Source organism: Eschrichtius robustus, chromosome 17 (assembly GCF_028021215.1).
Source record: "Eschrichtius robustus isolate mEscRob2 chromosome 17, mEscRob2.pri, whole genome shotgun sequence".
Classification (NCBI taxonomy): Eukaryota; Metazoa; Chordata; class Mammalia; order Artiodactyla; family Eschrichtiidae; genus Eschrichtius; species Eschrichtius robustus.
In genome coordinates, this window is record NC_090840.1 from 58,221,003 (window position 1) to 58,236,162 (window position 15,160).

A 15,160-nucleotide genomic window follows, 5' to 3' on the forward strand; every position below is an offset into this window, starting at 1 on the left:
TTATGGAGGCATGAAAACATTTAATGTTATAATTCACATTTACTGGGTTTTAGAAGAATAAGAGAGATACGGCACTAGGATCTCCACAGAGATATATCTTAGCCAAACCACTAAAAAACCCCATTGGATTCAGCAAGACATATTTTATAACTTAGAAATTTTAAAGGTGGTATGTGGTGTTTTAGCAAATTTAATAATACCAGTTTTATTTTCCATGAACACATTGTGTTTATAGAATAATAAATATACTAAACTTTTATTATGTGCCAAGTACTGGACTGAGTGCTTGCTATATATTATGTCATTTACTCAGCATGTCTGTTCTATGAATTAAGTTTAAGGCAATCATTTGGGAAAATTAATTCACTCATTTTATACAACAAATTCGTGTTGTACACGAACTGCCTTTTCTGTATACTCTGTGTATTCTCTCTGCTGCATGCTGGGGGACACACAAATGCATAAAGCGGAGTTCACCCTAAATGTGTACAGTTACTTTCTGCTTTGAATTTTTTATATGTAGCCATTATGTAGGTTTCTATGAAAACAAAACATTATGTAAATTTGTATGAAAATGTTGCAATCATTTTGGAAAACATTTTGGTGATTTCTTAAAAATGTAAGCATATACTAAATTTATGTCCCAACAGTTCTCGCGCTTGGAATTTGGTAATTCTTATCCAAGAAAAATGGCAGAATGTTTTTACAGACATTGTATTTGCATGCATATTTATAGAAGTTTCACTCATATTAACCAAAACCCGAAAACAATTGAAATATCCACCAACAGGTGATTGGATAAAATATGATATATCCGTATAACCATACGATGGAATGTTGTGCAGCAATAAAAGGGAACAAACTACAGATTCATGCAACAAAATGGATAAATATAAAAAACATTATGCTGATTTATGTGTGCATAAGAGTGTGTACTGTATAATTCCACTTATATGAAGCTCTTCAAAAGATAAATATAGTCTAGAGACAGAAAGCTGAGCAACATTTACCTGAACATAGAATTGTTCGGGGGATACAGAATTGAATGGGAAGGAACACAGGAAACATTTTAGGATGATGGAAGTTTTCTGTATCTTAATTGTGGTCGTGGCTACAAAGTTATATGTATTTGCTATAACTCACAAAACTCTACATTTAAAGTGAATTTATTTTATGTAAATTGTACCTCGATAAAATTGATTTTTTAAATGATATATACGTATCTGGGAAGCAGTGTTATGTGTCTGCATCTGTGTGTCTGACATAATAAATAAGAGCAGAGGAGGAACTGAAGGTCAAATACAAAGTTGATAGACTTAGTAAGCAAAAAAAACATTTTATTGATAAAGTCTTACACAACCATTTATGTAAGGATATAAATTCGGACTTGAAATTCCTAGCAGCCAGAGTCAGCCATGTTCAGCTTACAAAATGGGATTTTATAATAACTTAATTACAGTAACTTTTTAATATTATATGAATTTTTAAAAATAACTTTAGTGTTCCATAAAACATACAATAAATCAAAATAATCAGAAGCTCAGAAGTTTTTTTCTTTTTATTTATTTATTATTATTATTTTTTTATTGAAGTATAGTTGATTTACAAGCTCAGAAGTTTTTATTAAAATTCTTACTCTTCGATCTTTTGTGTAGGTCATGACACTTTGGGGAAACTTTTGTAACTGGTGTTAACACTTCCTGAACATGCTTCATCCAACCAGATAACAAATGCTACAGACTGCAGAGGGTTAGAAGCTATGTATATGTGTTTCTACTTTTTCACTTTAAAATATTTTTAGGTTGACTTCTACTGTACTTCATTTTTAAATCTAAGATCTTATTTTCTCCAGAAATGTGGACACTAGGGAATGGAAAAATAAGAGTATATATGGTTGAGAAATAGAAAGGAAGGGCACTTTGTGCCCAAAATATACAATATTACTGTACAACTTATTTTACCTTTCAGGTTCTGTACCTTTTCCAATAAGCACAGACACAACTTCATAATCCCATTTCATAAAGTATTTTTCTTTGTTGATCAACAGCCAACAGTTTTCTCTAGCTAATATTTAAATTTCAGCAAAAATGAATTTTGACTTCTTTTCTATAATGTTTGCCAAATGCTTTCTTTTACTCAAAGCTCTGTGATCAAGCTTACACCTGAACAGGGAAATTTTGAAGGATACTTAGTTCAGTATCTAGGTGACTTAGCATCAAATCCTGAGTTGACTTTGTTTACTACTTCCAGAATCCAAACCTTCTATCCCAGTTCCAGTGACCCAGTCTTCTGTGGTTTCTGTGTCTGAATCTCAACTCGATAGGCTGTACCTCACTCTGCTCTTCTAAATCTAGAAACCTGTATAGTTACATAATTTTTCTCAGGAACCAGACTCTGTGCTAGTGTTCTGTTGCCAACATTTTCTGTTGTCACCTTTCCAAATCTGGGTGGGTTACCCCCACCTAGTTTACTTCACCTCCCTGGCCCTCCGGCAGCCTGGACGCCCACATACCACCACTCCCTCACCTCTAGAGACCAACATTTGTTGGTGTAGCTCAGTGGTTCTTAATCATCACTGTACATATCAAAGGTTAGGCTTCACTTCCTGACTAATTAAATAAGAATATCTGTGAAAGGGACCTAACTATCTATATCTTTTAAAACTCCCCAGACGATTCTGAAATTCAACAAGGGATGGAAAGGGAAAATTCATAATATTGCTGTCTTTATTTAAAATGTTGATATTGTATTCATCATAGACTTTTTTGCATAGACTTTAATTTTAAAAATATTGCATTAAAATATTGATAGTATTAATTACTGAGGTTTTTGGCACCCTCTTAAATTTTGCCCTCTCCTCACCATGGTCTGGGTCCTGCAAACCACTGACCTAGCTGGATGCTCTACAGTATCTCCTCTGACCCCAGCGCCACTTGACCACAGTGAGCATAGATATTCTCTTTCACAGCAATCCCCCACCTGCCAAGCCAAGCTCCAGGTATGATAGTAGAGATGAAAAAGAGTGATAGATACAGAGGAGAACAAGTCAATTGCTTTTGTCCAGAGCCTCACTCTCTTTCTCAGGCCCTAGTCCAATCTGAGGACATACACCAAAACCCGAAATACTTAGGAGGGCTAAGCTGATATGTAAATTTTTAAAACTTTCTCTAGGTGATTCTGATTCCTCATTGCTCCCACCTCCCACACCAGAACCGCTGAGCTAGATCATACAGTACAAGGTTGTTCGAAGTGTGGTCCACAGACAAGCAGCGTCAGCATCACCTGGAGCTTATGAGAAAGGCACATACTCAGGTCCCACCCTAGGGCTATTGAAACAGCAGTTTGGGGGCGGTTTTATCAAGGTTTTAACAAGCTCTCCTGGAGATCCAGATGCACACTAACGTTTGAGAAATGCTGATAGCATAAATAATCATCTTTCTACTAAAGGGTTCATGACAACCAGCTGATAGCCAGCTACTACCTAGATAGCTAAGATCACCTTCAGAGACCAGGGTAGGGCTTTCCTGAATTCCTCTTATGTAGAATTCTTGTAGAATTCCTCTTGTGTAAAATCATGTCAGCCACCGTGTCCCAGGGACAGAGACTTGGCCAAGCAGATGATTTCCTGGGGTAGCCAAGAAAGGGAAAGCCAGATACCAAGAGCAAGCTGGCTGTCTGGTTGGGAATACCAAGAGTGGGAAGCAGAAGTGCTAAATCTTTTCCTCAAGCTTGAGGGTCAGGTCTGAGGCCAGGCCAAAAAAAAAAAAAAAAAGCGTCCCACCTTGGAGTCCAAGTGCATTCTTACAAAGGAGCCTGTAAGTGTGATGCTCATTCTTATTGACGCTAGCCAAGTGGCACACGACTGAGAAGGCCAGGCTAAAGGTCAGAGGAAACGGAGCAAAACTGAAAGTGGGCAATGAGAAGTCTGTGCACCATCTATATGCTGTAACCATGACTTACCAACCTTTTTTCAAAACAGACGCCACTGAGCTATTTTCAAAGGATGCATTTCCCTCTAGTCAGAATTACTCAAAAGATATAAAAGTCACAGTTGGTTAGAATTTAAGATATTATTGTGAGAAAAAAATCTCACCCCAAAATGTAAAGTGTAATCTAGTTGTACACTATTTCTGTGCAGTGCTTTACACTTAGGGAGCATTTATTAGATATTATCTGATTGAGATTTACAAATAAAACACCTACCTTATGAAATCACAGTTACTTTGAAAATATAATTTTGCAAAGAGCATGAATTAGCTTGAAAACAGACAGGACCATAAGGGACAGGCAAGTCTGGGATGGTGAAAGCAGAAGGTAGTACTCTCCGGAGATGAAAGAACTAGTTAAAGGGGAGGGAAGGAGCAGCCAAGGATGGTCTGAGTCAGAGCAGAAAGGAGCGGTCCTTAACTCCGAAAGCTGCCTGGTGGTCATCAGTGGTTGTCCCATCACCAGTTCATACTCCTCACGGCCAAAGCAGAATCATAAAATTACCCCCCCACCCCCCAAAATCCTTGCCATTTTACACAGCTGGGCCTTATATAGCCTATCTCCTCCAGTCAGAATATCTTCACTCATCCCACCCTTCAAAAAGAAGCTATACTTTTCTTTAAGACTGTTATCAGATGTTACCTTGCCTCGGAAGCCCTCGCTGGTCCCTCAGTCTGTTGCCCCTACCACCCACAAATGCTTTCCCCTTCACAACCTAAGCCCTCTCAACATATCTATGCATATTTGTAACTGTTCCTAAGTCTGCTTCTCCCAATAGACCATGACCTATTTGAAGGTAAAAACAAAATGTTATATACTAGATGCCTGGTACCTAGTAAGAGCTTAACAATTAAGTGCTAAAAGAATGAATAGGGACACACACTGAAGACTCAGAATGGTGTCCTTACATAGAAATGCTGAAGAATGTGCTAAGACTTAGAGGGAGGTGGAATTGCCAGGGCAGGTAGCATTGTAGATGTTCTCTCCCCTCATCTTTACTACCCAAGACTTAAAATAAGGTCTCTTCAGAAGGCCTGAAAGCTGACTAAAATCCTGGGGACAATGAGAGGGGAAAATGTGCTTTATGAAGTGTGACTTTTGAAGAGGCCTTTCAGATTGGAGGTGGTGGGGTTGGGATGGGGTAGGGAGGCAATGTTTTCACCTTAGAAAGCACTTTTCATTCCAAAATGCAGAGGACTCAACCAGAAACAAGGTGTTCAGAGTAATCTCTGTCCTCTAGGGCAGGGAGAGAAGTAAAGCTGGCACCCTTTGTCCAATCTGCTAAACCAGTTGCGGGAACAAACGAGAAGGTGGGCAGAAGTCCTATTCCGGGTAAAAGAATTTGCATTTGGCTGGTACCCTCCACTGTCTCTCTCAGGAACTGCACGTGATACAAGAGTCAAGGCTCGAAAGGCTACAGAGGCCAGGTGTGCAGGATTACTGAGTGAAGCTGGCCTGTGTGACAGAAAAGAGGGAGGAAAAGAGGAGAGGACACATCCTGTCCCCCCACAGACTGCTACTCACAACCGCTACTCAGCTTCTGATGATTATTTCTAGCAGGAATATGGACTCTTGGTTGCCAGATCTTTCCATGTTTATGAGAGGCAGAAATCCAGATTTACTATACAATCTCTCAATATTGAAAGGTAGACAGACGATAGTCTACCTTTGAGCCTACATTGTGCAGGCCAAACAATACATTTCTGAAACCTGAATCTGAGTCATGGGTCACTAATTTGTAACTCTGGTTGATTTAGAAGGAGAAGTAGATACTCAAGGAGCCCTCGATGGTTCAGAGGGTAGAATTCACTCGATATGATCCAAGCTTCGCCTTCATCCCATTGTTACCTAGCCTTTGAACATGACTCTGATTCCTTCATGATCCTGTCTACACCGAATCTATTCTTCCATTGACATCTTCTAGAAAAAAGAACATCTAAACTTCTTAGAGTAGAGAATCAACCTGTTCACTATATAGGGCATTAAGTTAAGGGCTGTTATTTGTTGTCAGTCTGAAATAAAAGTGGACAAACATTAACATTTGGTGTATTCAGTTGGTGTCTGGAGAAGAAAGACATATTTTCTGAGATTCCATTAAAAAGTATAAAGATTTGCCCATGGGCTACTTCAGAGAAATAAAAATCAAGCCGAAGTACACTTTCCTAAAAAAGATTGTTTATACAGTTTTGTTTCAGAGGTATGTTACCAGAGTGGCCCTGGTTTAGAGTTCCACCTAGAAATAAATTGACACAAAACATTGCTGGGTGGTACATGTTGGTTGGCAGTCCAGAGGGTGGGTGAAGAGGGGAGAGGTGTCCAGAGCAGTTAGAGAGATCCTAGTAAGTGACGCAGAGCCAGAGTTTAAAAACAAAGTTCACAGATCATATGTAGGTTTAAATTGATGTTCTTAGCTCAAACAGGTTTTTAAAAAATAATCTTTATAAGCCTCAGAAGATTGCAGCTGAAATGGTTTAAAATCCATTTCAACTCATTTTCCATTCATATAATATGAGAGGAGGGAGTCAATTTCACTGGTTCACCGGAGAAATAGTCTAAGGGTTTCCATAGTATGGGAAGAAGTTGATTTCAGCTCAGACACATATCTCAAGCTTCAAGGGCTGTGTCTGGACTGAGAAGGATTTGCCATCCCCAAGTCCTATCAAACAGGGAGTATAAATATATTTCAGGGCTGCCTCAGGTACTGGAGTTTCTGTAGAACTTAGACTATAAACAACTATAAGACCAGCTGCCTCTGGACCCCTTGCTGGTGATTTGAGCCTTCCAGATTAGAACTGTATCATTAGCACATTTAAAAGTAAATCCTTCGAGGGGAGAGGATTATGAATCAGTGAGGACTGACTGGCATTTGCGAGTGAGCGTGTGTGTTTGCGCGTGTGTGGGAGGGGGGCGGGGGGAGACAGAGCGAGCGAGCATGTTCTCATTAGGGGACGATCTACGATTTGACAGGCTCGCTGCTGCGGCTCCTGCTGCTGCTTCTGCTGCGGCTGTATGGTCTGTCATCAGCTGGAAAGGCTGCAAGGGTTTAGAAGAACCGCAGTTCTGAAGACAGAGCACTGCTAAGTAGTCTCCCTGTCAAACAAAGTAGACGAGGTTTTCTGCAGCGTTGGAAACTCGCGCTTAATACTGCTTCATCTACCTGGAAAAGCAGGCAGCGCTACAGAGGAAAAGGTAAGAGAAGAAATTGTTCTCTGTTGGGTCTGCAGGGCAGAGGGCATGGGGAGAGGTAGGTTCAAAGGCTTGCTATTTTGTAGCAAAGGAATCTCACCCTTTGAGAGCAAAGGAGGCAGGTGCTCATTTTCTGTCAAGCTTGATCATTGAGCCTCTTGGCTTTTTCCCCCTGCTATCTTTTTCTTCTCCATTGTACTTTTCCCAAGCATCTGAGAGATGTCTTTGTATTTATTTTTCAGGTAGCAGATATTGTTTCTTTTTTTTTTTTTCCCCCATTGAGCACTCTTTCAAAACAAGGAGCATTTTCTGTGTCTCTTTTCTTGAGCATTTTTCTCCATTAAGAAAAAAACCGGTCCCTCTTATTGTAAGGTAGTCAAAACAGTTATTCCATCCTACAGTAGAGTTGTAACAAAAGGAGTTTTGGGGAGTACATAGGAGCCCTATTACTGCAGAAAAATGAGAGGTGAAAGGAGAGGAGAATTACCTGTAAGTGACTTGACTTGATCAGATTTGGTGGTGCTGTGAATGAACATGAACTTAACTCTTCACAGGGGGAGAGAACCACTGTGATAAAGGCAGGGCACTGGGAAGAAGATGTGCTGAGAAGTGTTTCAGAGAAACCTCCAGCCACTAAAGATGGAAAACCAGACAGTAAGTGAACTGAACCAAACACAGCTTCAGCCTCGAGCCGTGGTGGCCCTAGAATACCAAGTGGTCACCATCTTCCTTGTGCTCATTATCTGTGGTCTGGGCATCGTGGGCAACATCATGGTAGTCCTGGTGGTCATGAGAGCCAAGCACATGAGGACGCCCACAAACTGCTACCTGGTGAGTCTAGCAGTAGCTGATCTCATGGTCCTGGTGGCCGCAGGCCTCCCCAACATAACGGACAGTATCTATGGTTCCTGGGTTTATGGCTACGTTGGATGCCTCTGCATTACTTACCTCCAGTACTTGGGCATTAATGCATCCTCTTGTTCAATCACAGCATTTACCATTGAGAGGTACATAGCAATCTGTCACCCCATCAAAGCCCAGTTTCTCTGCACATTTTCCAGAGCCAAAAAGATCATCATCTTTGTCTGGGCTTTCACATCCATTTACTGTATGCTGTGGTTCTTCTTGCTGGATCTCAATATTAGCACCTATAAAGATGCTATTGTGGTGTCCTGTGGCTACAAGATCTCCAGGAATTACTACTCACCTATTTACCTAATGGACTTTGGTGTCTTTTATGTTGTTCCAATGATCCTGGCCACTGTCCTCTATGGATTCATAGCTAGGATCCTCTTCTTAAATCCCATTCCTTCAGATCCTAAAGAAAACTCTAAGACATGGAAAAATGACTCAACCCATCAGAAGAATTTGAATTCAAAGACCTCTAGTAGATATTTCAACAGCACAGTATCTTCAAGGAAGCAGGTAAGCAAATCTGAACCTCCAAGTCCACAGAGGAAATGTGGGAGAGAGTTCCCTGTGAGATGGGATCAACTTTGCCCTACTTAGCTAATGGTAAAACTAAAATACAATCATGCAAATGTTTCACAGTGTAAACTTCTGCTTTACATATTAAATCCATCTCTAAAACAACTGAAGATCTAAAAATAGATGGGAAAATTTGGATAGCACATCAGCAGATACAAGTTCACGTGCTATTGGGATATAAGGAAATATAACAAAAACCCTAGAATTCCACCTTTAAAATGTTTGCACCTCTCTGAGAAATGTTATCAAAATATTTAGACCATTTCTGGCTTCTATAGGGAGCAACTGGATATTTTTAAGAATTCTGTTGTCTGACCAATATTTGACAAGATAGTTTGAGAAAAGATGAATCAAAAGAATAATGAAACTGAGAGGGGTTACTGGACTTATTTTTTTTTTTTAGCCTTAGTGGAGAAAGATTCTATTACTTTCTCCTCCACCTCCCTACAAAGTGTCCCAGCATGTAGAAGTTCAAAACGCACTTTGCTCAGGAAATGTTCTAATAAAAGGCTAACACCAAGCTCAATTTGTTACAAACAATTATTGAATTTTTTTTAAATGTCTGTTTTTCCTGCTAAGCATAACTAAAAATCCTTTTATGTTTCAGATCACCTGAATGCTCAGGTGGTTACAGTTGAATAATGGTTTTATATGAGTTAAACAAATGGTTTAACTTTGTTTCAGTAGATATGGTTTATAAGACAATACAGGAATAAAATACTTTTATATCCTATGCACATTTACCTATAGTTACACAATTGTTCTAAGTTATCTATGAACTTGGCATTCAGGTCCTTTTCCTTCTTTGTTAAACAGAAAAAAAATAGATGGTAAACATCCTCAGAGCTGAAAAGAAAAACTTGAAATCAACAATACTGGCTCTATGAAATGGGTTGAATTTTCTTTCTTTTTTTTTAAATCCTGCAGGAATATAGTTTTTCCTATGTGCATAGATAGAAACTGAGTGTACTTTTTAAAGTAAGCACGTGAATCATCCACACTATCACTTCCTAAACTCTGGATCAGCTGAAATATGAAGAATTGTAATTGGACATTGGGCACATAGTGAAATAAGTTACTAATAAATGTAGGTGTTTTAGACATGCATGAAATGAATAATGAACTGTCACTAGAAAGAAATATATACAACATTTTAAATGATACCATTATATAACACTTATTATTAAAGATGCCCAGGTGATAAAAAGACTTGAGCAACTGGGGAAGAGTTGAGCAACTATTGCCAGCTCTTAGATTTCTGTTGCTTTGGGTCTAGCAGTACTACCTAATACAAGGCATATTTACTGGGCCTTGTATTGGGCATCTATTACCCAAAACTTGATTAAGGGAAACTTAGAGAGATCTGTTGGCCATCTGCCAAGACAAACATTAAGAGAGTAAAGAATACAATAAGAGAGTAAAGAATATGTACATCTCAGTTAGAGACTAAACGTGGGGTAATGTCTGTAGCAAAGAAGGTCAGGGAGTAGATTAATTCATTAGACTCTAATTTAGATCCTTGTTTCAAATTCTAAAAAATTGTTTGTCTGGTCTAATATCTTCCCTTTCAATTATAGTCATTAGCACCTATCAGCATTAATAATGTGCTTTAAATTGCTAATTGTGTTACATGTTCACACTCTTATTTCAAAGCTGTTACAAATAGGCTGCCCTTACAGAGGCTGAGTGGTAAGAGAAAAAGCCAAAGATTTGACTCCAAATACCCTAGGCTTTAAAATGCCAGGGCTCTAATCAAGCTTGGATGTATGGCCTTGGGTAAGCAGAACTCTCTGAGCCTCAGTTTCCTCATCTTTAAGGATAAGGATAAATAGCAACCAGGGTTGGTGTGAGGGTTTAATGAAATACCTTATGAAAGGCACCTAACATAGAGTGTTGGTTCATCTGAATGTTTAATTAGTCTCATTCTGAGTTTTTTTAATATGTTGGCAACTGTAAGGGAAATATTTATTCTTTAAAATATGCATTCACCATTTAAACAAAGATCATTTGTTGAGCAGGTGTGTATATGATATAGCAACTTCTCCAAGGAACTTTTTTTTTTTTTTTAATTTATTTTTTTTGGCTGTGTTGGGTCTTCGTTTCTGTGTGAGGGCTTTCTCTAGTTGTGGCAAGCGGGGGCCACTCTTCATTGCGGTGCGCGGGCCTTTCACTATCGTGGCCTCTCCCGTCGCGGAGCACAGGCTCGAGAAGCGCAGGCTCAGTAGTTGGGGCTCACGGGCCTAGCTGCTCCGCGGCATGTGGGATCTTCCCAGACCAGGGCTCGAACCCGTGTTCCCTGCATTAGCAGGCAGATTCTCAACCACTGCGCCACCTGGGAAGCCCGTCCAAGGAACTTTAATAATTAGGACATTTGGAATTGTATTCAGAGCATTTGGGGTTGTCACAATAACATCCCTGTCACTTAGCATCAGGAGCCTGGGATGCCAAATGACCTGAAATGTGCTAGACAGCCCTGCACAATGAAGTGCCCTGTTACAAATGTCAATAATACCCTCCTTGAGAAACAAGGGATGCCATATAAATCAATAGAAGTGTATTGAAGTAATATGTCGTGTAATTCAGTCTTGATTATAGATAGGAGGAGAGTTCAGAGAAAAGAAAGGAAATTATGGGGCTAGAGGGATCAGAGAAGCCTTCATGGAAGAGGTGGCATTTGAGAAGGCTCTGGAAGGATGAGGATAATTTGGAAAGTAAAAGTCAAGAGGGACAGCACTTTACACAGAAAGGACATGGCTGGGATGAGAATGGGATGGATGTGGAGACGGGGTCAGGAGGGGGACTTTTATAGTATGTAGTGATTTGGTTGACTAAAATGAAGTCTTTGGGGAACAGCAAAAAGTAAGATTGGATTGATGTGTGTGTGAGAGAGAGAGAAAGAGAGAGAGAGAGAGAGAGAGAGAAGGAGAATGAGGGAAACGGCTGTGGAGGATCCCAACCATCAGGCAGAGCAAGGAGTTTGAACTTAGTGGAGGGCCAATGAAGAAAGTGAGTGGTGAGCAGGCGGCAGCAATGAGGAAAGTGATGTTTGGGGACAATAAATCTGACAGCTGTGGACCAGGCAGGGTTGGAGGCTGAGAGACTTGTGGCAGAGGGACCACTTTGGAAGTTGTTGGTAGTAATTCAGGCATGAAGTAGCACGACTCTTTCTCAGGAGAATGTAAAGTAAGGGGTGAACCAGAGAGAGCTTTCAAAGAAAGAGAGGGTGAGATGTGAACATATCAGATACAAAGGATGAAGAGGGAACAATTCAATGTGGCTTCAGCGTTCCGAGTCTGGAAGAACGGTAGTGCTCCCAATGAATGGAATGAGAGCCATGAAGGGGAGTCAGTTTTGTCCAAAATCAGTGACCCTTTGATCTGGCTCTTCCTCTTCTGAAACGGTTCTTTTCTTAAATCTTCCAAAGGTTCTAACTCCACCTCCTATAACCCAAGGACTTTTATTCTAATATTTTCTCTGCATGTTTTTTCTTTCAGGCAATTTTAATTTATATTTTAATAAATATTCTGTCTGGACCATGTCTTTCTAACCAAGTAATGAAAGTCAAATGTGCATAGCCTAAAAGAACTACGTTTTAAGAAGAAATAAGAGAGTATTTATATGTAAGGGACAAGTGTGGGGGTTTTGTTCGTTCATTTGTTTGCTTTTAACTTATATCCCCTATGCAGAAAATTCAGACCAGAATCTTTTTTCTTCCTATTATTCGGATTCAATTATGTTTTAGGAAACCAACTAAATATTTGGTAAATTCAATGAAACAAATTACTCAGAATAATGGCTTGGAATTGTGTAGACAAAAGAATTATCTGATTGACTAAATCTTTTGCTTTACAATTGGCTGTAATGATAATGGAGACATGGTTTAAATGATCACATTTTTCCCATTTCAGCTCTGTCTACACACTACCAAAAGATCTCTCTCCGTTCAGTCAGTTCAGGTGTTCAGCATTGTGTAGATAAAATATCTTTATCATTGACTGCGTATTTCAAAGGAATTGATTGGATCTTTCAGTATTTTGGAGACGCAGAAATATCTTGGTAAAGGACTACACTATGGATAAACACATTCAATTCAAATATTTTATTTCCACAGGATACAGGGGTATGCAGAATATTTTATAGATCAGGCTACCAGTTTCATTTTCAGTTGAGTCACACTAACGTACTTTTTTGTTTGTTTGTTACAGTATAACTGGTGGGAAACTGCAACATAGTCCAAGTAGAAACTCCAAACGTTTACGGCAAAATTTTCATTATGGATTTTGTTTGGCTGAAAAAGCCTTTGAAATGCCAAACAGTCTTTGTTTACATAAATTTCTTAAAAGCCTTCTACCTTCCTAGAGGAATGTTGGTAGCCCAAGAGACAAAAGCAGCTTTCCTTTTAAAGCAATATATGCCTTTTATTTGTTGCTGTTATTGCTGCTGATGACAGAAAAGCAGTCGTGTATTATGGGAAACACAGAAAACTAGGAATAAGAAAAAAGGCATCCTTTACCCCATTTCTCAAAAACCACAATTTACTAGCATTTAGTCATATTTTTTTTCATGTTTTCACTTGATCTTTTTTATATCATTATAGTCAATATACAGATATATAATTTTATATGCTGTTTTTACACAAAATGTGAAATTAATATTCTCAAGAACAGTACAGAGTAAAAGAAAATGGATAAGATTGTGAGTCAGTTTTTCTCAGCCGCAGTTTTCTCATTAATAAAATGATACTAACAATTCCTCATGGAGTTACTCAAATCAGATGAGATGCATCAGACTAAATTCGTGGGGTTTTTTTTGTCTCTCCTCCCTCCTGTACCATCAGCTACCCTTCCATCAGTCCTTTACTTCTCAGTGACTTCCATTCCCCTAGGCAGCCTCCTGACTCTGACTCTGACTCTTGAGTAATCCGAGTAGGTTGTGCTCATGGAAAATGAAGAATTCAGATAAAGAAAGGGCTTAAATGTGTCTTTTCTCTTCTCCCCCTGCCTCCCTCCAACTCCTGCCTCAAGTGTTACCTACTTTTTAAAGAAGAAATTTTGAACAAGGAAAGACACTTAAGAAACAAAGGAAAGCAGGCATAATGGTGGCAGTAGGGCCGACATTTGGAAACATAAAGTCCCTTAAGTCGTGTGGGTAGCTTAATCAACGATTAACCTTAAAAGGCATATTGGGACTTCCCTGGCAGTCCAGTGGTTAAGAATCTATGCTTCCACTGCAGGGGGCACGGGTTCGATCCCTGGTCGGGAAACTAAGATCCCACGTGCCGCGGGTGTGGCAAAAAACAAAAAACAACAAAAAAGGGTGTATTAATGATACTAAACTCTCCAGCATTAGGCCTAAATCAGAGGTTCCTCAAGTTTACTGGGACTGTTTTTGTACTGTTTTCACAGGTCCACCTTTCATTTTTAACTGTTTTATTTGTTCCATTTTTCTGGGTTCAACTCTATCCTTAATAGTATAGAGATCTCTTAGATGGGAAAAAAGTGCAATTTTTGTAACTTAGCACACAGTTATCTGAGTGTGCAATCTTATTTTATTATTAAAGAAAAGTTTTCCATTTTCACATCCTATATAAGGAAAAACTACATATGCCATAAATTGCCTCAGTGAAAGTGCCCTGCAGTCACATGTTTTGTGTCCTTTGGTTAGATGAACGCACATTGTGTATTCCCAATTTTATGCTTGCAGCTTTGAGACATAATTTCACCAGTAAAGAAATATAAATTTTCCTGTATGCCTACAAAAAGGAAAAACCTGCACTCGCACAGAATTCTTGATTTTACCACACACCAAAAAACACCTTAAAATCAGCTAACCTTGAAAATGACAAAGTATATTTCTTTACGTAGCCTCTTGTGAATTCTTCAAATTGCAGATATTCCAAGTTCCAGACAGATTAAGTCTGGGCTGTAACCATGTTCTTCGTCTCCTTTACTTTTTTTATGAGTTGGGGGAAGGGTGAAAGCTGTAAAGCTAGAGCTAGGTCAACATCAAGCAGAATTTTGCAGTAGGTCACTTTATTTTCGCTATCCTCCTCAACTTAATGAAACATTCACTCACAGCCCTAAAAGCACCTAGCGCTCTCCTAGGTGGGGGGGCCACTGGGATATAGAAAGACACACTCTTCATCTTCAAGGAGCTCACTATTGGCCATGTACACAAATAATCCTGAGCAGACCATTATGTTCTACAATAGAGGACGAAGCCTCCATGAGGGGAAAAGCAAAATGGCGGAGAATGCAGGAAAGCTCTATGGAGAACATGGCATTGATCTGGGCCAGTAAAGGTGGGCGGAATGTCTAAAAGCAGCAATAAGGAGACAGAGAGAAAAGAAAGAAAGTTCAACAGAAAGAGAGGAGTAGATAGGGGAAGACTGGGTACGTTCAAGGAGAGAATAGTCTAGTATCACGGAAGTGGGGCAATGAAAGTGAACTGTCTACTGAGGGAAGCCTGAACCAGATTGTGGTCCTGCTGTATCTAACTC

The 15,160-nt window shown here is 39.4% G+C and overlaps 1 protein-coding gene across 1 annotated transcript in view; it reads left to right on the forward strand.

Moving 5' to 3' along the window:
* Positions 1-7,155: 7,155 nt before the first annotated feature.
* The window catches only part of TRHR (thyrotropin releasing hormone receptor), a 42,214-nt gene continuing 34,209 nt past the window's right edge, over positions 7,156-15,160 (forward strand). Inside the window, exons 1-2 of the mRNA XM_068525888.1 lie at positions 7,156-7,176; positions 7,728-8,598. Coding sequence (XP_068381989.1) covers positions 7,813-8,598 — 786 coding nt within the window. The 5' untranslated portion in view covers positions 7,156-7,176; positions 7,728-7,812. The remainder of the gene's footprint in view (positions 7,177-7,727; positions 8,599-15,160) is intronic.